The 23,174-nt window shown below is 45.3% G+C and overlaps 1 protein-coding gene and 1 pseudogene across 1 annotated transcript in view; one reads left to right on the top strand and one right to left on the bottom strand.

Moving 5' to 3' along the window:
- MAP4K5 (mitogen-activated protein kinase kinase kinase kinase 5) overlaps positions 1-22,933 on the bottom strand; it is an 83,611-nt gene extending 60,678 nt beyond the window's left edge. The window contains exons 1-3 of the mRNA XM_077819673.1: positions 22,771-22,933; positions 21,120-21,389; positions 250-307 (exon numbers count right to left, since the gene is read on the bottom strand). Coding sequence (XP_077675799.1) covers positions 250-307; positions 21,120-21,227 — 166 coding nt within the window. The 5' untranslated portion in view covers positions 21,228-21,389; positions 22,771-22,933. The remainder of the gene's footprint in view (positions 1-249; positions 308-21,119; positions 21,390-22,770) is intronic.
- Positions 6,408-6,512, top strand: LOC144267174 (U2 spliceosomal RNA; annotated as a pseudogene).
- Positions 22,934-23,174: the final 241 nt, after the last annotated feature.

The following is a 23,174-nucleotide window of genomic DNA, read 5'->3' as shown; positions in this document are numbered from 1 at the left end:
AGAAAGAAGGAGAAACAACAAAAAGGAAATAACCAAAGGTAATTGTGTACCATGCTTTAAATAATTCTGCAGCGTTTCCTGAAACCAAACCACTGAAACTACTGCAACCACCATTTTTTTCAGCGAATGGTAATAAAATGCAAATGCCCTATTACTGCTGTGTGAAAACAAATATACAGGGGAAACGGCAGTGTTTAATGACAGAGCACGTGCCTCCCAACAGTACTGGGAAAGAATGCAAAAACTTACCTGGCTCTAACTTGATAATTTTTACAGCAGCCAACTCTCCTGTATGAAGATTTCTGGCCTAAAATAAGAAAGTTAAGACATATTTAATCATAATGCAAGGGCATCGGACATAGCCTTATAAACAATGGCCTTTTACGTAGTGAGGCCTTGTATTATAGTACAGCACAATGCAATTAATTGCGAGCCCTCTGGGGCAGAGATTGTCTGTTTCTATGGTTGTACAGCTCCAAGCACAATGGGCCCTAATCCTGGCTGGGGTCTTGGGGTGCGACCAGTGTGCTAACATTTACCCTAATCAAGCTCAGAAAAATACAGTTAGTATTACTGCAACTGGTGCCTCTACACATTCATGCTTGTGGGATGTACTCCTCCGGGCTGCTGCGGTAGGACCCTTTGGGAGCCTGTCTGGACGGCACCAGCAGCCTCTTGCAGCACCAGTCGGTCAGAGGTGAGGTTATAAAGGACTGCGCAGTCTCCACTCCCTCATTTCCTACCACTAACCCCCAGAGCGTTGTGTAAGCAGAACTCATACGAAGAGGGGAAGGTAGATGAGCAGTGAGACTATGCAGAGGCAACATTCTTAAAATAGCCACCGTTTCTCATAAGTAACCTTAATCTTCACTCCACGGCAGCCTCTGCGTTGTCCTGCTTGTGTGAGTCTAGCCAGCAGTTCAGCCCTCAGGGAAGGTAGGCTGATGAGTTCTAACTAATCATGGATCACAGAACTGCTCTCTCATAGTATAAGATCAAGATGCCAAAGTTAAGAGAGTAGTGCTGCACAAAGATGTGATTAAAACCCCAGTGATTAGTCTTGCAGATTTCTATGATGGAAACATTTCACAGGGATTTCATTAATGTTATCTCAGCTCCAGTAAAGTGAGCACTAAGTCACGCAGGTGCTGTCACCCTCGCTAAGGTACATTATTTTTGACGTACAGCCTAATTCACTTAGGCAGGTGCTGAATGGAAGTGGCATTTCCCTTCCACCAATCATCCAAAGGTTACAAGAAATCTATTCCTAATTGTTTTATCCCCATCCAAAATAGAAACACACATTTCTCTGGGCACCTTGGATATGGAGTGAGGTTACAGGAGGAATCTGGGAAATAAACCACCTGAGATAGATGAAATTCGGACACTGCTTTTAGCAAGAACTTAGGATGAGGATACAGAGCAAGTTCGTCCCCCTGGAATGAGGAGAAAGGAGGCTCAACCCTTGAAGCACACAACGCACTCCTCCCCCAGATTAGTAATGCTGATTTTAACACTAGGAGGAATAAGGAGCAGTAGCCCAAGAACTCTAAAGCTGAATCCCTCATCTTTGTCAGCACCAAGTCAAGGTTCCATGTCACGACAGATCCTCTAACCTTCAGAAGACAACAACCAGCCCTTTCAAAATCCGGAGGTTGTCAGGCAACTGGAGGTCGCAGAACCATCCACTGCAAGTGACATGCTGAGATGGCAGACAGGTGCAGCTCGACTGAAGACAAGACGACGCTGAGCGAATAGCCCAAATGAGAAGATATGGAGGCGGAACATAGATTGTTATCCACTGCCCACAGAGGAAAACTTTCTCCACTTCTGAGAGTAACCTTTCACATTGACTGGCTTTCTAGAGCGCAGGAGAATCACTTTGCACTTCTACAGAGTGAATCAGCGCAGAAGTAGTCTGTGTCGAAGCCAAGAGGTAGAGTGACTTGGTCAGAATACAGGATAAGGGTCTTCCTGACATTGCAGGCCTGACAATACCATTAGGAAATATGGAGATTCTCATTAGAGACCAAGGACAGATTCGCTCACACTGTGACTCATGAAGCGCTTACTGGTGTCCCCAGAGAGATGGCTGATCACATAGTGTTGGCTTTTCCCTCTTTGCTTCCAGCTGTTCAATTGCATTTTTTAGAAGTTGAAACATATAACAAACTATAGCCTTTCCCGATTCTACTTTTCCATGTAAGCAATAGCTGCCATTGCTACAGGAATGTTATGCAAATGTCAAGTAGATAGGATGCAGTCTGCCAACCTTCTTTGGCATTCTGAAAATACCTGGCACTGATTCACAGCTTTTAAGACCAAAAGGATCATTGTGATAATCTAGTCTGACCTCCAGCATAACACAGACCACAGAACTTCCCTGAATTAATCCCTGCTCAAATCCAATAGCTGTGGTTGAACCAAAGCAGATCTTTTAGAAAATCATCCAATATGGATTTAAAAAATTTTCAGTGATAGAGAATCCACCACAACCCTTGGAGTAAGTTGTTCCAAATGGTTAAATTACCCTCACTGTTCAAAATTTGCACTTTATTTCTAGTCTGAATTTGTCTAGCTTCAGCTTCCGGTCATTGGACTTTTTTATACCTTTGTGTGCTAGAATAATAATAGCGGGCTCGTCAGATTTCTGTTAAATTACATAGATTGAGCTCCTTGAATCTCTCATTATAAAGGTATGTCTTCCAGTCATGCTTGTGGCACTTCTCTGAATCCTCTCTAATTTTTCACCCTCATTCTGGAATTGCGGACATCAGACCTGGACACAATATTTCAGTAATGGTTGCATCAGTGCCAAATACAGAGGCAATATACTCACCCTACTGCTACTTGAGATTTCCTCTTATACTTCCAAGGATGGCATTAGCCCTTTTGACTTCAACGTCATACTGGGAGCTCATGTTCAGCCAATTATCTACCATGCCCCACCCCGGCCTTTTTCAGAGTCTCTTCTTCCCAGGCTAGAGTCCCCCACCCAGCCTGTAAGGAAGGCCTGCATCTTTGTTCCTAGACGTACAACCTGACACGTGGCCATACTGAACTGTATATTATTTGCTTATGCCCTGCTTACCAAGCAATCCAGATTGCTCTATATCATGACCTGTCCTCTCCATTATTTACCACTCCCCCAATCTTTGGGCCATCTGCAAACTTTCAGTAATAATTTTACATTCTTCCACATCATTTATAAAAATATTAAAAAGCACAGGGCCAAGAACCAAACTCTGCAGAAACCCACTAGATGATTTCGGGTTTACAACTGCATCTTGAGACCTATCAACTGTTAACCAGTTTTTGAACGATTTAATATGTTCCATATTGACTTTGTATTGTTCTATCTTCTTAAGCAAAATGTTGTGAGGTACCAAGTCAAACACCTTACAGAAGTCTAAGTATATTACATCAACACTATTACCATTATCAAACAAAAGTGTAATCTTCACAAAAAGATATCCAGTTGGACAAGATCAAAACTAAACGACTTGCCCCCCAGCCCCCCGTGGGTCTGTCTGTATTCATTTGTTGTCTCTTGTCTTGTACTTAGATTGTAAGCTCTTTGAGGGCAAGGACAGTCTCTTTGTTCTGTGTTTGTACAGCACCTAGCATAAGGGAGTCTTGATCCATGACTGGTTTCATCAGGAATCATAACATTCAAAAACCAGCAGGAGAACACTTCAATGTCTCTGGTCACTCAACAACAGATCTAAAAGTGGCAATTCTTCAACAAAAAAAAAACTTCAAAAACAGACTCCAATGTGAAGCTGCAGAACTGGAATTAATTTGCAAACTGGATACCATCACATTAGGCCCGAATAGAGACTGGGAGTGGTTGGGTCATTACAAAACCTAAACTTAATTTCCCCAATACTAATTTCTCCCTACTGTTACTCACACCTTCTTGTCAACTGTCTGTAATGGGCCACTCTCTTAGCACTTCAAAAGAGATTTTTCCTCCTTTGGTATCCTGCTGTTAATTGATTTAACTCATTAGACTGACCTCAGACTTGGTAAAGCAACCCCCAAACCTTTCACATATTTATACCTGCTCCTGTATTTTCACTCCATTCATCCAATGAAGAGGGTTCTAGCCAACAAAAGCTTATGCCCAAATAAATTTGTTAGTCTCTAAAGTGCCACATGGACCCTCGTTTTTTTGATCCATGACTGGGGCTTGGCTCTAGGGTGCTATGATAATACAAATACATTTCCATAAACCCTATCCTGTCTGACATTATATTACCCTTTTAATTCTTTATACTTGAGTCCCATATCAGCTGTTCCATTATTTTGCTCATGATTTAAGTCACACAGAACAGGGCTATAATTATATAGGTTGTCCATTTTACCCTTTTTAAAATACTGTAACAACATTCTTCCAGTCCTCTGGAACTTCTGCAGTATTCCAAGATTTACTGAGAATCAACATTAACGGTCCAGAGAGCTCCTCCACAGATCTTTTAAAATTCTTGAATGCAAGTTATCCAGACCTGCTGATTTTTAATGTCTAACTTTAATAGCTACTGTTTAACCTTCTCATCAGTTACTGTTGAAATGGAAAGTATTTAATGATCCTTTGTTTATATTATTTATCTTTTTCACAAATACCGCACAGAAATATTTATTGAACATTCCTGCATTATTGACAGTTCTACCATTTCCATCAAGAACTGGGCTAGTATCACTATTAGGACTCCTTTTTGTTCCCAATATACTTAAAAGAACCCTATTCTTTATTGTCCTTGACTCCGCTGGCCATCTCCTTGTGTCCTTTTGCATCCCTTACCAATGTTCTACAGTTTCTGATGAACAGTCTTTTAAGTTCATTTAAAAGCTGAAGTCAGCCTTAGCACATCTATGCTGATGCCTTGGTTCTTGGGCCTTCAATGCTTCTGCTTGGTAGCAGCCACAGATTTCAGAACTACAAGCATGATAATCTGGTAGCAAGTTCCCAACTTGCCCAGCTTTGAAGCCCAAGGCAGCCTACTCAATCCCTTCACAGGTTTCAGAGTAACAGCCGTGTTAGTCTGTATTCGCAAAAAGAAAAGGAGGACTTGTGGCACCTTAGAGACTAACCAATTTATTTGAGCATGAGCTTTCGTGAGCTTATGCTCAAATAAACTGGTTAGTCTCTAAGGTGCCGCAAGTACTCCTTTTCTTTTTGCGAATCCCTTCACAGAGGCAGAACAACAAAATGGCAGATGAAATTCAACGTTGATAAATGCAAAGTAATGCACACTAGAAAAAATAATCCCAACTATATATACAAAACGATGGGGTCTAAATTAGCTGTTACCATTCAAAGAAGATTTTGGAGTCATCATGGATAGTTCTCTGAAAACAACTGCTCATTATGCAATGGCAGTCAAAAAAAACACAAACTAACAAAGTTAGGAACCATTAGGAAAAGGATACAGAAGACAGAAAATGTCATGATATCACTATATAAATCCATGGTATGCCCACACCTCTTGGTCATCCCATCTCAAAAAAGATACATTAGAATTGGTAAATATAAAGAGAAGAGCAACACAAATGATGAGGTTTATGGAACAGCTTCCACAGGAGGAGAGAGTAAAAAGGCTAGGACTGTTCAGCTTAGAAAAGAGACGATGAAGGAGGAATACAACAGAGGTCTATAAAATCATGACCAGTGTGGAGAAAGTAAATAAGGAAGTGTTATTTACCCCTTCACATAACACAAGAACCAGGGGTCACCACTTAAATTAACAGGCAGCTGGTTTAAAACATAAGGAAGTACTTGTTCACACAACATCTGGAACTTGCTGTCAGAGATGATGCGAAGGCAACACTATAACAGGGTTCAAAAGAGAATGAGGTAAGTTCATGGAGGATAGGTTCATTAGTGGCTATTAGCCAAGATGGCAGGGGGGCAAATCCATGCTCTGGGTGTCCCTACACTTCCGACTGCCAAAAGCTGGGACTGGATGACAGGGGATGGATCACTCGCTAATTGCCCTGATCTCTTCATTCCCTCCGAAGTATCTGGCACTGGCTGCTGTCAGAAGACAGGATACTGGGCTAGATGGACCATTGGTCTGAATTAACAGGACCATTCTTATGATGCTGAGCTGATGCCAGATCCAGAGACTTGGCTCATAAGGCCTTTGCTGTGAAGAAGACATTGAGCCTCCACTCCGCTTGCTGTTGGTACAGGCCCAAGACACAATTACATCCAGGCAGCAATCCAGGGAATGTGGTTCCCGCAGGCAAAACAAACAGCGAGTGTGTGATTCAACCTAAGGGAACATGAAGGAGTATGATGCATACCACTTAAACCTGACCTTAACCAGATCCTTACAAAGTCGATCTGCCATAGCTAACTGATCTCTGGATCACTGGAAATATTTAGCGTGCTATGGCACAATTTAGCTGAACTATTAAGATCAAGTGTAGTATCTGTTCTTATCAGTTTAATATCTGACACGTCCTCTATGAGGACTATATATAATAAAGGATAGATAGGAACTCTTGGTTTAAAAAAAAAAAAAAATCAAAGACACACACCAAAAGTCAGTCTGTGCACAGAGAGCAACAGGCCCTACATCTGCAGCTAGCCACCCAAAGGAAGAAACTGGAGTTACGTAGGCCTTTTCAACCCTCTGCTCCAAACATCCAGTGCCTGCCGGTAGCTCATGCAGTACCAACGAGTACTGTCCTTCTAGAAGGGCCCCTTGGCTCAGCAACACAAATGGGAATACACCAAGGACATCAAAGAACCACCAGTTTCCTTTTTTACGGCTGTATCTACACTGCTACTTTCAGCGCTAAAATTTTAGTCGCTCAGGAGAGCGAAAAAACACCCCCGAGTGACAAAAGTTTTAGCCTGAAAAGCATCAGTATAAACAGCGCTTTCTCGCCGGGAGCGCACCGCTCATTCGGGGTGGTGGTGTTTTGTTTTTTAAATCGCTGGGAGAGCTGACACCCAGCAATAAGGTGTGTCTACACTGCCCACATCACAGCGCGGCCATGCTGTAATGTGAGCAGTGTGGACATACTCTTAGTAGCAGTGATTTCAGAGTTGCCCTGTGACCCAGCAGTGGGACAACATGCTACCAGGTACAGAAATCCATTAACGCAGCTTTTCTAATACTTGAGAAGAAACCGAGAATCATGCTAAAGCGTGTGATGACTTTTGTAATGTAGACCAATTGTGACCACAGCCAGGCTTAGGATATAAACACAGGGAAAGGACATACTTTCCCATTTATCACTGAAACTGTAGCTATGCCCCCCCAATATAATTCTCAAGGCACAAGGTACTGTTCCACATAGGTTGTTTGTAGTTTTATTGTGTGGTGTTCCATATTACCCACCCAAATTACAAGATTTTCACTGAGGCTTGAAAAGCATTCCTCGGATTGGCATTAAAAAGCTGTCAGAGGATACTGGAAATCGCAGACATGATAATTCCATGTAGGACATTACCTGGTCACCCCCTCAAGCCCCACACATGGAAAAATATATTATGGGTGGGGCTCTCAGGCCACCCAACTATCAGAAATAAATGCGGAAAAGATGATTTCAGAACCAGTTACGTATACAGCACAGCAGGTGTACGTAGTGCCTTACAAATAAAATGAGACAATCCCAGCACAGATGAATTTACAATCTAAATTACTGAGCTATGGGAGTGGACAAAATCAGGAAGAAAATGGGGGGAAGTAATTCACTTGCTGAACATCACAGCTACAGCTGCTATAGTCTTTATGTTCCTCGTTTTCCTGTTCCACCATCTTCAACACTGCGAGGAGAGGAAATGAGGAAGATCCAGGTGTCAATCTCCCATCCTCTGCTGTGGCAACAACCTCCATGTGGAGATCCCATCTGAAAAACCCTGGCCTCCAACCAACTCACCATTTTTGATCTCCAACTTTCGATCAACTGCCCCACTCACCAGAATGGCCGCTTGCTTGATCTGTTCTTCGCTCAATACTGCTTCTTCCACAAGATCTCAGTTTCCAAGTTCTTTCTCTCTGACCTCTACTACTCACCTCCTTTGCCCCTTTCACAACCTTTAATCTGTTAATTCTAATGACTTTTTTTTTGCCAGTCCAAATCTCCACCCGGCTCTCTTCGACGCAGACTATCCCTCAAGTCTCTCCAAGATGCACCTTTGATCTCCTCCATCCTCTGTCACCAACATGTAGGTTTCTCATCTGCTCTCCACTTCTAACCTCCCCCACCTCCTCATCCTGCTTACCCCCACTCTCACCATTTAAAACCCCTCACACTCTTTGGGCTCTTTGCCCTGACAAAACAGGCATGGCCTCATCTCTCCTAGCCTCATAAAGCAGCCCCTCAACTTCATTTCTCCCTCCATCTTTTACTCTTCACCTCCAAACTCACAGAATACGCCATCTACAACCACTGCCTTGAGCACCTAACCTGCTCAATCCTGGAGCCTCACCACTCCAATGAAACCATCTCCTCTTGATCAAAGAGCAAGTCCTTTATTCCATCCTCATCAGCCTCTGCTCTGCTGCTTTTGACACTCTTGACAGAACCCACTTTCTCAATATCCTCTTGTCCCTTGGCTTCCATTACTGTCCCCTCACTGGTTCTCCTCTTACCACTGTCCACCCCTCCAGGGCCTCCCTTTTTATAGGTAGCGGTCCTCTCCTCTCAACTTCTGTAGGGGTTCATCAGGAATCCGCCCTCAGCCCCTTACTCTTTTCCAGGTAATCACAGCCCTCCTATAGCTTCACCTATCATTCCATGCCAATGACTCATAAATCTATCTTTCCACCCCAGCTCGTCTTCCTCTATCTATTCCCACATTACAGCCTGTCATCGCACATCTCCGCAAGGTCAACTTGACATGTTGAAAAGACATCTGGGTCACTCTAAATCCAGGAAAACAACTTCCTTCCGCGTATGCAGGAAGTACACGTACTTGTGCCAAATCAGAGTACATTCAGTACTCTAGCAGTGATCAGGTTAAAACAAAAACTGTAAACATATTACAAGGCATTGAGCAAAAAAAACCAAAAAAAAAAAAAAAAAACCAACAAAAAAAACCCAGAATGCGGAGACAAGTCTGTGGCTCTGGATATTTTCTTATGAAGAGGACGGGTATGTACGTGGAGAGTGTTCATGGACTAGGCATGGAGGCCTACGGGATCTTGAAAATTTAGAGTCCTCACTCATCTCTCTGAAGTAAAGCCGCTGTGCTTCGTGGGAAGCTGTGGGAAGCAATTGCTGCAAGCTGGCACCAACCCCATGGCCTTCTGTGGGACCACACACTGAGTTGCCTGCCTTCTCTTTGACAGAGGACTTGCTTCCTGCAGCATACCTTCCTCCACAGGATGAGTGCTCTCTGCAGTGTGCCACTGGCTCTCATACGCGCCTCTTGAGTTTCAGAACTGAGTGGCAATGGCAAAACTCCAGGACTAATCTGTGCAGTCACATACCATGCACAAGTGGCTAGCTAAGCATCTAACTGTATGCATCATCTTTGTTACTGCACAAGCAAGACAAATGCACAGTCCTGGGAAATCAGGCCGTTGGTTTCTTACTGAAGTTACTTTCAGATTAGGCAAAATCCTCAAGAGCAAATTCAGAGGAGAAACATAGTACCTTCCTCTGGCCTGCAGGCAAAGCAAAGAGAGAGAATCTGTCATGAAGGCGAGTGGTTCCTTGCTTGCCCGGGACTCTATAGCAGGCCAGTGAGAAATGAGGGTGAGGAACGAGTTTCCAAAAGAATTAGAGATCTCAAAGGCAAGAGAAGTGCCCCAGGATCGTAGGAATCGCCAGACTGGAACAGATTCAAGGGCCACCAAGTCCAATATCCTCTCTCCAACAGTGGCCAGTACTAGACTCTTCCGAGGAAGGTGCAATAACTCCGCAGGAGCGGAGGTGATCATCTGCCCCTCACATTAGGCCTCACCCTGATCTCTAACAGTTATGGATTGCCTTAAGCCCCAGAGCATGAGCTTTAATATCTCTTCCAAATTTTTTGTAAGCATAACAACAACTCTAGATATTCTTGATACCCAGATAAATCGATTTGTCAGTGTTAGAAACGTCTCTTCTGCGAGGAGAAGAGGGGTAGAGAGCTGGAGAACTAACAGTTAAACTGTGAAGCAGGAGCCCAGGACATGCTACTATTAATATCTGCCGAGGAGGTGCCAACATCATCAGGAATGCTGCTGCCTCCTTAGTGGGTGAACCTAACCCGATAGCCAAACCACAGGTCGGTGGGTAGTCGTTGTGAGAATGCAACTTGTAACTAGAACCTCTTCACAACTATCAGTTTGTAAGTGGGGAGAATTTATTCTCCTGGAGTAAGCTTGCAGAAGTGCTGTGCTTGGAAAAATGGGGGCTGCTTTCTTTTACACGGCTTTGTGCCACATGACGAAAGTACGTTCTTTAGAGAAATCAGGTTCTCCAAAGAAAGAAAAGGAGGACTTGTGGCACCTTAGAGACTAACAAATTTATTTGACCATAAGCTTTTGTGAGCTACAGCTCACTTCATCGGATGCATTCAGTGGAAAACTCCAAAGAGTTTTTCCTCTACTTTGTTAAAGGATTTGCAACCAAAGGTTAAAATATAACTTACACCCTGTAGCCAGGCTTGGAGCCACTTTCTGACCTCCGCAGCTGCTCATCCAAGCAAGACTCTTCAAAGAAAATATATAACCTCTCTTCTCATCTAGGGACAACTCCAGAGGCCCGTTCAAAGCCAGACTGGGGGTGGAGGGGGGGAGCGGGGGGACTAGAGACCACAGGGTGGCTTCAAAGCTCCTCTGGACAAGCTATTAAGATCAGTACCTGGAGTAGCCTCTGAAGGCAGACCCTGTATTCTGGTCCCACCCCACCCCCAATCCTATTGCCGTGCACAAATCCTCAGAAGAGAGCAGCATACTGCAAAGGAGGTGCACGTTCCACTTGTCTGTGCAAGGAGTCCCTGTGTCCCCCTCCCTATCCCTGAGGAACAAAATTATATGGGTTCCACTCCCATGGAGCCTCTTTACCAGGAGGGGAAGGATGTGCAGACTGAGCAGGTCTATAACAGACACTGAACAGCCATTTTTGTCTGCCACATGGGGACGATCTAGGAACAGATGAACATGAGAAGTGGAAACAGACGTGGCTGGCTATGAAAATGATACTATGACCCTGCAAAAGATTAACACAAATCCTGCTGGATGGGTGCACCTATCAGAATAGAGCTCTGCCAGACAGAAGAAACTGCACTTCCCCTTCTGAATCCCTACAACACTGCATTCATGAGCTGGCTCAGATCACCTGGGCACAGGTGAGGCACACTTGAAACTAATTCCAGTCACTAAGAGAGACACCAAACAGCAATTTCTAGTCTTCAGAGTTCTTTCATTTTTACTGAGAAAAATACCCAGAAGCAATTGTTCACGTCATAATTTCCAGCTGGATTTCTAAGACAGAGAGCAGTACCAAGCTCTTTTATAGTGAAGAGCACAGAGCCTTTCAGAAAACATTCCCTAAACAGAGACATCACAGATTCTACACACTAAAGATTCATAGATTCATAAATATTAAGGTCAGAAGGGACCATTATGATCATCTAGTCTGACCTCCTGCACAACGCAGGCCACAGAATCTCACACACCCACTCCTGCGAAAAACCTCTAGGTTGGTCTCTCGCAACTGTAGCTATTACTTCTTTTCAAGAATAATAAGCCTTACAGAAAGTAGATTCATGGGGGAAATAAATATACTTCTACATCTCTCCTTTGTCACTCTATATTATGATTATTATGATAGTATTTAGACACCAATCAGACTGGGGCACCATACTGCAAGGTGCTGTACAAACAGATAATGATAGCCCCTGCCCAAAGACTTCATACCGAAATACTCTTTCCTCTAAACCAGAGACGATGGGAGGAGGGGGGGCGGCAGTGCACAATTTACAGGTTCTGGTGGTATGCAGCAGGGCTCAGGGCAGGACATATTAACCCTGGCAGAAATCTGCGGCTGCACGTGACCCTGCATGTCCTCTCCTCACACACCTCTGCTCTAAACGTTAAGATCCGCAAGTACAAAACAGAAGTTATGTTGAACAACTGACATGCTCACTCCACCTGCTTTTTGTCTGCTGGGGGCGGGGGGGGGGGGGGATAAGGCCCAAAATACTTACAGGTAGTGAGGCTCTAAACTTCTATCACTTAAAAGAGATCCATATTCAGTGTAAAAGGCTATAAGCACCAAATACAAGACCTTGAATCTAAACTGTAAACTCTGTGGGGCAGGGTCTGTCATCTTCGTACCGGTCTGTACAGCACGTAACGCAATGGCTGTATCTACACAGCTCGCAGCAGGAAGCCTGCCAGCCCAGGTCGACAGACTGGGGTTCACGCTACCACACTAGAAACAGCAGCAGAGACATTTTGGCTTGGGCTCGGAAGCCAAAGGAGAGGGGGTGGGTTTCAGAGCCCGAGCTCCAGCCTGTGCTGCAACTTCAAAGCGCTGTCTATGCAACTCTTTGTAGAGGGCTAGCAGGAGCCTCAGAGGCCCACCTCTGTTGAGCTAGGCTGCGAGGCTCACTGCTGTGAGGTACGTAGACATACCCAAGGAGGTCCAATCCCCCAACTGTACGGGGAGAGGTCAGCAAACCAGTAAAGTGCCTGAAACCACTATGGCTTATTGCTAAAAGCAGCCAAGTCAGCAGGCTTAGCTTAACCAAGGCAGGAGGGGAGGGGGTCTTTGGGTGCCACAGAAAGGGTAGCTTGACCCCATGTCCTTCCTGATAAGAATTGTGTTGAAGTGGCTGATACATGCATTTTAGAAGAGCAGAATGTGCCCCAGGAATGTGTATTGGGGCCTCAAAGCTGCAAACTTTGGAAAAACCCACTCCTAGTTAACCAATAATCAAAAGGAACCTCTTGCTTGACCATTAAACTTCCTGGTGCAAGTGCTGGAGGAACCAACTAGGGGCCATGCTCCTCTTGACCTGCTACTCACAAACACGGAAGAATTGGTAGGTGAAGTAGAATTGGGTAGCAAACTGGGGAGCAGTGACCATGAGATGATCGATTTAGAGGAGCAGCCGTGTTCGTCCGTATCCGCAAAAAGAACAGGAGTACTTGTTGCACCTTAGAGGCTAACAAATTTATTAGAGCATAAGCTTTCGTGGGCCACAGCCCACTTCATCGGATGCATAGAATGGAACATATAGTAAGAAGATATATATATACACACATACAGAGAAAGTGGAAGTTGCCATACAAACTGTAAGAGGCTAATTAATTAAGATGAGCTATTATCAGCAGGAGAAAAAAAACTTTTGTAGTGATAATCAAGATGGCCCATTTAGACAGTTGACAAGAAGGTGTGAGGATTCTTAACATAGGGAAATAGATTCAATAGGTGTAATGACCCAGCCACTCCCAGTCTCTATTCAAACCCAAGTTAATGGTATCTAGTTTGCATATTAATTCAAGCTCAGCAGTTTCTCGTTGGAGTCTGTTTTTGAAGCTTTTCTGTTGCAAAATTGCCACCCTTAAATCTTTTACCGAGTGGCCAGAGAGGTTGAAGTGTTCTCCTACCAGTTTTTGAACGTTATGATTCCTGATGTCAGATTTGTGTCCATTTATTCTTTTGCGTAGAGACTGTCCAGTTTGGCCAATGTACATGGCAGAGGGGCACTGCTGGCACATATCACATTGGTAGATGTGCAGGTGAACGAGCCCCTGATGGCGTGACTAATGTGATTAGGTCCTAAGATGGTGTCACTTGAATAAATATGTGGACAGAGTTGGCATCGGGCTTTGTTGCAAGGATAGGTTCCTGGGTTAGTGGTTTTGTTGTATGACGTGTGGTTGCTGGTGAGTATTTGCTTCAGGTTGGGGGGCGGTCTGTAAGCGAGGACTGGTGTGTCTCCCAAGATCTGTGAGAGTGAGGGATCATTTTTCAGGATAGGTTGTAAATCTTTGATGATGCGCTGGAGAGGTTTTAGTTGGGGGCTGAAGGTGAGATGGTCGAGTTCATGATCCTGACACAAGGAAGAAAGGAGAGCAGCAGAATATGGACCCTGGACTTCAGAAAAGCAGACTTTGACTCCCTCAGAGAACTGATGAGCAGGATCCCCTGGGAGGCTAATATGAGGGGGAAAAGAGTCCAAGAGAGCTGTCTGTATTTTAAAGAAGCCTTATTGAGGGCGCAGGAACAAACCAATGTGCAGAAAGAATAGCAAATATGGCAGGTGACCTGCTTGGCTTAACAGAGAAATCTTTGGGGAACTTAAACACAAAAAGAAAGCTTACAAGACATGGAAACTTGGACAGATGACTATGAAGGAGTATAAAAATATTGCTCGAGCATGCAGGGGTGTCATTAGGAAGGCCAAAGCACAACTGGAGTTGCAGCTAGCAAGGTATGTGAAGGGTAACAAGAAGGGTTTCTACAGGTATGTTAGCAACAAGAAGTGGTCAGGGAAAGTGTGGGTACCCTTACTGAATGGGGGAAGCAACCCAATGACAGATTATGTGGGAAAAGCTGAAGTACTCAATGCTTTTTTTGCCTCGGTCTTCACAGACAAGGTCAGCTCCCAGACTGCTGCACTGGGCAGCACAGTATGGGGAGGAGGTCAGCTAGGACCAGATCTAATGCAGCCGAGGGTGCTCAGGGAGTTGGCTAATGTGATTGCAGAGCCATTGGCCATTATCTTTGAAAACTCATGGAGACTGGGAGAGATCCTAGACGACTGGAAAAAGTCAAATATAGTGCCCATCTTTAAAAAACGGAAGGTGAGGAATCCAGGGAACTACAGACCGGTCAGCCTCCCCTCAGTCCCTGGAAAAATCATGGAGCAGGTCCTCAAGGAAACCATTTTGAAGCACTTGGGGGAGAGGAAGGTGATCAGGAATTCACCAAGGGCAAATCATGCCTGACCAATCTGATTGCCTTCTATGATGAGATAACTGGCTCTGTGGATAAGGGGAAAGTGGTGGATGTGATATATCTTGACTTTAGCAAAGCTTTTGATACGGTCTCCCAGAGTATTCTTGCTAGCAAGTTAAAAAAGTATGGATAGGATCAATGGACTATAAGGCGGATAGAAAGCTGGCTATATCGTTGGGCTCAACAGGTAGTGATCAATGGCTCAATGTCTAGTTGACTGCCAGTATCAAGCAGAGTGCCCCAGGGGTCAATTTTGTTCAACATCTTCATTAATGATCTGGATGATGAGATGGACTGCACCCTCAGCAAGTCTGCGGATGACATTAAGCTGGGGAGAGAGGTAGATATGCTGGAGGGTACGGATAAGGTCCAGAGTGACCTAGATAAATTGGAGGATTTGGCTAAAAGAAATCTGATGAGGTTCAACACGGACAAGTGCAGAGTCCTGCACTTAGGACGGAAGAATTCCACGCACCGCAACAGGCTGGGGGCTGACTAGCTAAGCAGCAGTTCTGCAGAAAAGGACCTGGGGATTACAGTGGATGAGAAGATGGATATGAGTCAGCAGTGTGCCCTTGTTGCCAAGAAGGCTAATGACATATCAGGCGCCATTAGTAGGAGCAACGCCGGCAGACGAGGGAAGTGATTATTCCCCTCTATACGGCACTGGTGAGGCTGCATGTGGAGTACTGCGTCCAGTTTTGGTCCCCCCACGACAGAAAGGATGTGAACAAATTGGAGAGAGTCCAGTGGAGGGCAACGAAAATGATTAGGGGGCTGGGGCACATGACTTATGAGGAGAGGCTGAGGGAACTGGGATTGTTTAGTCTGCAGAAGAGAAAAGTGAGGGGGGATTTGATAGCAGCCTTCAACTACCTGAAGGGGGGGTTCCAGAGGATGGATCTAGGCTGTTCTCAGTGGTGGCAGATGACAGAACAAGGAGCAATGGTCTCAAGTTGCAGTGGGGGAGGTTTAGGTTGGATATTAGGAAAAACTTTTTCACTAGGAAGGTGGTGAAGCACTGGAATGGGTTACTTAGGGAGGTGGTGGAATCTCCATCCTTAGAGGTTTTTAAGGCTCGACTTGACAAAGCCCTGGCTGGGATGATTTAGTTGGGGGTGGTCCTGCTTTGAGCAGGGGGTTGGACTAGATGACTGTCTGAGGTCTCTTCCAACCCTAATCTACGATTCGATGATCTTCTGCATTTTCTCAAGCAGATGTGTAGGTTTTCCATAGGCGAGCCTTGAGCCAGATTCCATTAAGGAATGTGGTTGGGAATGTTGGAAAAAATATTGAAAACTAGTCTGAGGGACTTGGTTAAGCCTGTCTGCATCCCAGATTTGGTGGTTGTTTTTTTCCCTCTATCCTCCTCTGCTCTGAACGATTGATCAGGGCTGACATGCTTAAGACCACCCACCATTGTTCGGAAGTTCCTTCTACTGTGGAAGACCCCAGAGAGATGGCCATGTGCTGAAGTCCTCTAGGTCCAAAGAACAATATTTCTCCACCACTGCTGCACACCTCATCCCTGACTTGCAGCTACCATATCCAAGAACTGATGCAGTTTCCATGCCCATTAAGTCCTTAGCCTTTTTCCTGTGAAGGGCACTATTGCAATGGAGAGGATGTGATTTGAAAGCCTGCCTAGTGGGAAAGTAACTGAGACCACAAAATCATTTCACACAAAGTAAAATATTGGAGCCCTGTGTTTTATCTGCAACAGTAGCCAAAAAGCAAAGAATGAAGGAAAAAAAGCTCCATAAACCAAGAGATTAGAGCCACAGCCTTTAAAAAAATGAAATTATTGTGATTTATGTGACCAAGGTAAAGCATTCAACATTATCATTTGTTGCAAAATATCCTGAAGACACTACACATTTTGCAAACCTGTTCTGTATGTGGAAGGATGCTTTAGAAATCAGTATTACCTGTCTCTGCACAAAGATGCTTAAGCACTGTAGTATGTCATTAAATGACAATTGTATGGGGTATTCGTAAAAAACTCCATTTAACCTTTAAAAAAGAAAAATATAAACATATGAGATTTAACAAATGCAGTACACAAGAGAGACTAACGGAAATACAGGAAGGTGTTTTTAAAGGCAAGATGTACCCCAAGTAGCCAATAAGTCCAAGAGTCACAGGAAAAGACAAGGCAGGAGAGGAAAAGGAGTGCCCCATACCTCCGATGCGGTTTATTCTGTACTTTGAGTTTTTGGAAAACACAGTTCAGGCAGGAATCTCCAACTGCTGGAACTCTAACAGCTGCGTATTTGAGTTGTTAGAATGTACAAATACAAACTTGCTGCAGGCTTTATGATTGAAGTACCCCAGCTCACAGATGTAAGGATGCATCATGATTGCTCCCTTTGTCTCCTTTCTTCACTCAGGACTCTGTGCCTTCTATCAAGCTCCATATCCCCTATTCCAAATATCCCCTTTCCTCTTTCAAATCCCACCCCAATCAGAAATCACAACCCCATTGTACTACATGCTATGCAAACAACAAAGATGGTCCCCGTCCCAGAGAGCTCACAAGCTGGGATTCAGACAAAACCCAACAAGCTACCAGAAAAAGGTGCATATGTATAAATTAATCCTAAGAGTGGCCTCAACAGTCACAAGTGATTGCAAGTTAAACCAATGCCAGGCAGTGGCACCTTAAATCCTCCTCTTCAAGCAATCCCTCCCCATTCTCAATAATTCTCACACATCCTCACTCTCCTGATCTGTTGTTCTTGGTCTCATTTAAGTTGCAAGTTCTGTGGGCCAGGAACCCTGCCTTGGTGAGGTTTTTAAAGCACGATGTTAATTGACAACCCAGTGTAATTTTTTTTTTAGTAATTATCAGTGTCCCTTCACAAACATCAAGCTGAGAAGCAGAACTTAAAGGAGGGGCTTTTAAGGTTTAAAGCAGATCTGTCTGATAAGAGCGCTCATTCACCCTCCAGCAGAACAATCAGATCCCACTCAGGTACAAACTCAGGTTTCTCCTAATCTGCATGCAGGGACAGGTATTTTGCCTATGTCAATACAATCAGTAAGTGCAATCAGTGCAGCATAAGAAACCCTCTCCCCTCAAGAGTTACAAGAGTCACAGAATTCATGCCAGCATGGGCAGTAATTTGAATTCAGATCCTATATACAGCATCATGACATGTTATTGCTACATTACTGGGACAGACTCCTTGCAAAGCTTTCAGTTTAAAAAAAAAAAATTTGAAAAAGTTAAAGATCTCAAATTTGTAACAGAATATATGTTTAAACGTGGAATTACTCCACTCCCTAAAACACTGCATTCAACACAAGTGACATGCAGACACGCCGTTATTTCCGCTATGCACCTCAAACACCAGCAGAAGATCTCCATGTCAAAATGTCATAGCTATATGCACATTGCCAAGACATCACTTCCCATTCCCATGGCCACCATTAAAATCCATCTTGATGTTTTATCCAATTTCAATTAAAGAATAAAATGTATAACCTCCTTTGTGCCTTCTTTACTATCATTTTGATTCTGTATTAATTAGTAGAGATTTCCAAAGCACTGTAGTGATACAGGTGTTTGCCTGTGCTGGAATTTGGTCAGAATACTGGGGTTATTACCTTCTGTACCTAAATTCTATCTGCAGTTTCCACTGGATTTTTTTTTTTTTTTGTCTCTTATCCTAAAGTGTTGGGCAGCAGTGCTGTGTGATAGCCAAGAGCTTCTGTGTTCACCAGAGATGAAACGTAGCCTTTGTATTCCCAAACTACTCCACAGGGTACTGGGAGGCTTGATTCATGTTTATATAATGCTTTGAGATCCTCATATGGAAGATACTATGGAAGTACTGCAAGGTGGGTAAATTGGAATTTTTCCAGGAAGACAGAACTAACATCCACCCCTACTTTTTTGAATAGCATTATGGGATCTTTAACAGGATCGCATCATGCAAATGATTTGACAACAACAAGGGAGGAGGGGGCACCAAGGATAAGACACTACCATACTGTTCAATGCCATTGAATATCCCAGGCTCATTATTACAACCTCTTTTCTAAGTTAGCATGTAAGATAACCTTTATAAAGAACTGTAATAAGGGAAGTTTATAATGTCATTAACATTCAATAAACAGTGCTATGTTTTATGCAAGCATTAATGAACAAGCAGATACATTCCTAATATAAATTAGGCAATTGATGCATTGATATTTTACTGAAAAGGGCACTCTCAAGGTTGGCAGGCCCAAATTTGGATCTGTGTACACACACTGTAAATAGATATGAAAATAACTTATTTATAGGCATTTCTCCTCCACCCTAAAATGCATTCTGGAATTGAAAAAAATCAAATCAGTGCCAACAACTCAGCACTCATGAGCAACCCTACAATAAACCATTGTGCACCATGTGGTGAAGAGCGAGAGAAAAAAAAAAATCACTAACAAAACAGATTTCAGTTTTAAGCTTCCAAGTAACAGTTCTGAACAGCAATGTGGGTAGGGTGGAGGATGTAAAATAATACCTTAAATGTATTGCTACAATTTAATGGTGAACAAAAATATTTGCTTAAACCCTCCATCACCTGCCCCCCCCCCCAAAAAAATAATTGTGCTAGAAGCTGCTGAGTGCCCAGATTTGTGCCCAACCACAAATCATTTTATTTTCTAGGTTCATAATGCAGATCTCCCTACAATTAGTTTCTCCCTGTTTATAGGGGGTCTTTCATAAAGGAACAGAGCAAAAACCAATGGCCCAGGAATAAATGTAGTATCTGAAGCTATTTGTAACTCATGGATTTTAAACTATGTATTAAGTTGATGGTGTCCCTTTCACAAATTGGGGGTTTAATTTTGTCAGGTGACATTACAGAGAGGTTTTGATTTTATCCCTGTTTTGGGATCTCTGCATGGGAACCTGATAAACTTTCTTCAAGTTCCTGAAAAATTTAAAAGACCAACACTTGTTTAAGGTGGGTTTCATTTTAGATCTGTTAAGCTGAACTGGCCTTTTCAGATGCTCAGAGCAAAATTCACTAGCAAAGGTACTTAGTGGTCTCTTGGAAAGTCCTCTGGAAAATACCTGTTTTTAGTATTTATGATTGTTAAATATTCTTGAGGTAGTGACTGTGTGGTACAGTGAAGAATACACTAAAAACACCTTCCCATAGCCAACCTCCTACTTTCAGCAATCACTTCAGAAGTGCCACAAAATTAACCTGTAGAGTTTTATTTGATCTGAGTTAAAGACCCATCTCAAGTAGGGGGTCAATTTTTGTTGGCCCCTCATATGGTGGCTTAAGATAGGTTTCACTGTATGTTGTATTGTGCCAGTTCCACTTTTGAGTTAAATGTATTCTACAGGATTCCGAAGTAAAACACTTCAGCCTCCTTTCCCAGGAGTTAAGAGCCCCAGTTTGCCAACAAAGCTAAAAATCTTATGCACTATTTGCAAGACGTCCTGCAAGTTGTTGAGCATCCTCAACTCTCACTGGCTTCGCAGAAGGTGGTCAGTACCTCACCAGGTAAGGGTCTAGGAATGGAAGTGTAATATGAATAGCTTTTATTTGACATGATTGTGTTTACAGTATTTCCAGATCAGTGTGGTCAGGGCCTCCAAAAGTATCTGAAGAATATACAATGCTAACTAACTCTATAGTGACCCAAAACTCCACATAAGTTTCTGAAGAGCTGGCATAATCTGCTTCTGAAAGCTATTATTAACTCAGGGATAAACTTATAACCTTTTAATCAGGTACTATAAATGACACGTTCTCAAAAGTAATTCAGTGAAGAAATAATCCTACCCTCCCTACCCGTTAAAAGGATCAACAAACACTGAAGGTAGCAGGTGATGTATCCATCAATTCAGATCCTTTGCAGCACCAGGACGAGTGAGATGATATTTTGTCCCATCCACCCCAAGTGTCAAGGAGCCTTTTTATTTAAAAAGAGAGAATGTGCAGGCAGATGTGTGAGGGTGGCAGAGGAATCTCAGCCTGCCAACACTGTGCCAGGGATCTGAATGGGCCATGATTTTTAGGAAGTCACCATCTCCCACTTCCAGCACTAGTGGTCCCTTTGTGCTCTGAAGTTCGGTCACAAAATAAAAAGGGCTAATAAGTGATTTCTAAAAATGAAAGCTGATTACCATTAATATTTACAGGGAGTGGAGGTGCAAAGAGTCATGGGTGTACATATATCACTCTCACCTTATAGACATCTCCATATGTGCCACTCCCCACCCTCTGGATGAGCTCATAGTCTTGCTGTGGATTCCGCCTCAGGATATCCCCACTTGGCCGAGCCACAGGGTCCATCCTCAGTCAATACAGCCCCAGAGGGGGTGCAAACAGGAACTCTTTGCAGTTGCTTCTCCCTTCACCACCCTTGGGAGTCCACTCCAAGGAGGACAGATGCTCTAGATGTCTAATCAGAGGATCTGTTCTTTGCACACATGGCTTCTGCTCCCACTTTTTTGCCTGACACAAAACAAAACGACTTATTAGGCTTTGGTTTCAGTTAGGCTTTGTGTTGCTGGCTCCCAAGAGATTGGGGGAGGGGACTCAGATCTTAAAAAAGAGAAGCCTCCACCCACAAGTGCTTCTATGCTGCATTCAAGGGAAGGGTCTCAGCTTCTGTTACAGCTTGGTTGACAACAAAGACAAAAGTGGTGGAGGCGGGACCGCTATGATAGCAGCTGAGCGGGGCAGCTGGGTGTCCCCCTCACACAGTGCTGGGGCTGAGAAACAGCAGCTCCGTTCCCAAACTCTTCCCACCTCTGGTCCAAAGGCAGAGGGAAAGGAGAGGCAGGGTCAGTTCCCTGCCTGGATGCTCTCCACAGCACAAGACCCAGAGCACCTATGTGCTGTTGATATTTTAAATACCCCCTCAAAAATAATGCCAACTTGCCTGCCGTAGGCCCAGAGATAGATGTTCTAGCAGAGAGGGAGCTGAGGTGATAGAGCATCTATTCAGTGCTTCCATTTAACCGAAAGATGCTCTCTCATAAACATACCCAAGGAGACAGGCAATAGCACCTGGAGGCACACTTACTGTAGGTGCCCTTGCTGCAAGCATTTACACTTTGATCCTGGACAAACAGAGTATTGACGGAACAACACAGAGCTCAGTGTGTCATCTGCAGGGTGGGGAGAGCTGGAGCTATTCCAAAGGCAGGATCTTTGTTCTTCAGGGGAATTATTGTGGGCCCCAGGGTCAGTCACCTGTGGCAGGGATGCTGTACAGGTAGCTGGAGGAGGGTGGGAGGGGAGTCTGCCCCTGCCACTTACCGGTGATTGGGGGGCTGGATTTAACAAGGGGCTGGTCCTGAGAGCCAGTGACAGGCTCCCCCCGCGTCCCCCAACTCTTCAGCCCAGAGGGACCACTCCCACCCCTGAGGGACATCGCTGATGCCAGCATCCCCCTCCCCACCTCACACAGGAGTGGTCCCTGTCCCCCCTCATTAGCCTTCAGAGGCCCCTCCCCACTGTATGGGGCTAGGCAATGCCCCCCATCGTTGTCCCAGAGCCCCCTCCCTCACATGGAGCAGGGTTCTGCCCCCCACTTTCACCCCAAGATCCCCCTCCCCACCTCACGCCGCTGGTCACTGCTTCCCCCGCCGGGACCCGCCGCTGCTCCCCGCACGGGGCCGGTCGCTGCCCCCGGGCCTCCGGGCCGCTCCCCGCACAGACGCGGCGCGGGGCCGCTCCGGCGGGCAGGCCCAGCAGCCGGGGGAGGGAGCGCGGCGCCCGCCCGCAGTCCCGCCGGGGCAGGGGGCCTCCCTCGCCCGGCCGGTCGCTGACAGCGCCCGGGCCGCCGCCGCCCCGCGGCCCCCGGATCCAGCCGCCCGGCGCCGCTCACCTCTGCCCGGCCTCCGGCGCGGCCCTTTGTCCCGCGGTGCGAGCCGGAGAGCGGCGGGCCCAGCCCGGGCCGCCCAGTCACGCCAGCCGCTGGCCCGGGCCTTCTCGAGCCCGGCTCAACCCCGCTGCGCCGCCCGACCCCCCGCGGCCCCGGAGCTGCCCGCCGCCGCCGCCGCCGCGCTCCGTGTCCGCTGCTGGCGGCGCCGCGCAGGGCCGGGCCGCGCCGAGGGGCCGGGCGGCAGCGCCACAGCGCCGCGCGGCGGGGAGACGGGGCGCTGCCTCGGGCCCCGCCGGGGCTCAAGCCGGGCCGCGCTGCCAGAGGCCGGCCCCGAGCCCCCAGCCATTGTCCCGCCTCGCCCCAGGCCTGGGCCATTGTGATCGTCTCGCCCAGGGGCGCCGGACAGC

The sequence above is a fragment of the Eretmochelys imbricata genome, chromosome 6 (genome assembly GCF_965152235.1).
Source record: "Eretmochelys imbricata isolate rEreImb1 chromosome 6, rEreImb1.hap1, whole genome shotgun sequence".
NCBI classification, from domain to species: domain Eukaryota; kingdom Metazoa; phylum Chordata; order Testudines; family Cheloniidae; genus Eretmochelys; species Eretmochelys imbricata.
The sequence above is the reverse complement of the archived record's forward strand: the minus strand, read 5'-3'. Positions and strand labels throughout refer to the sequence as shown.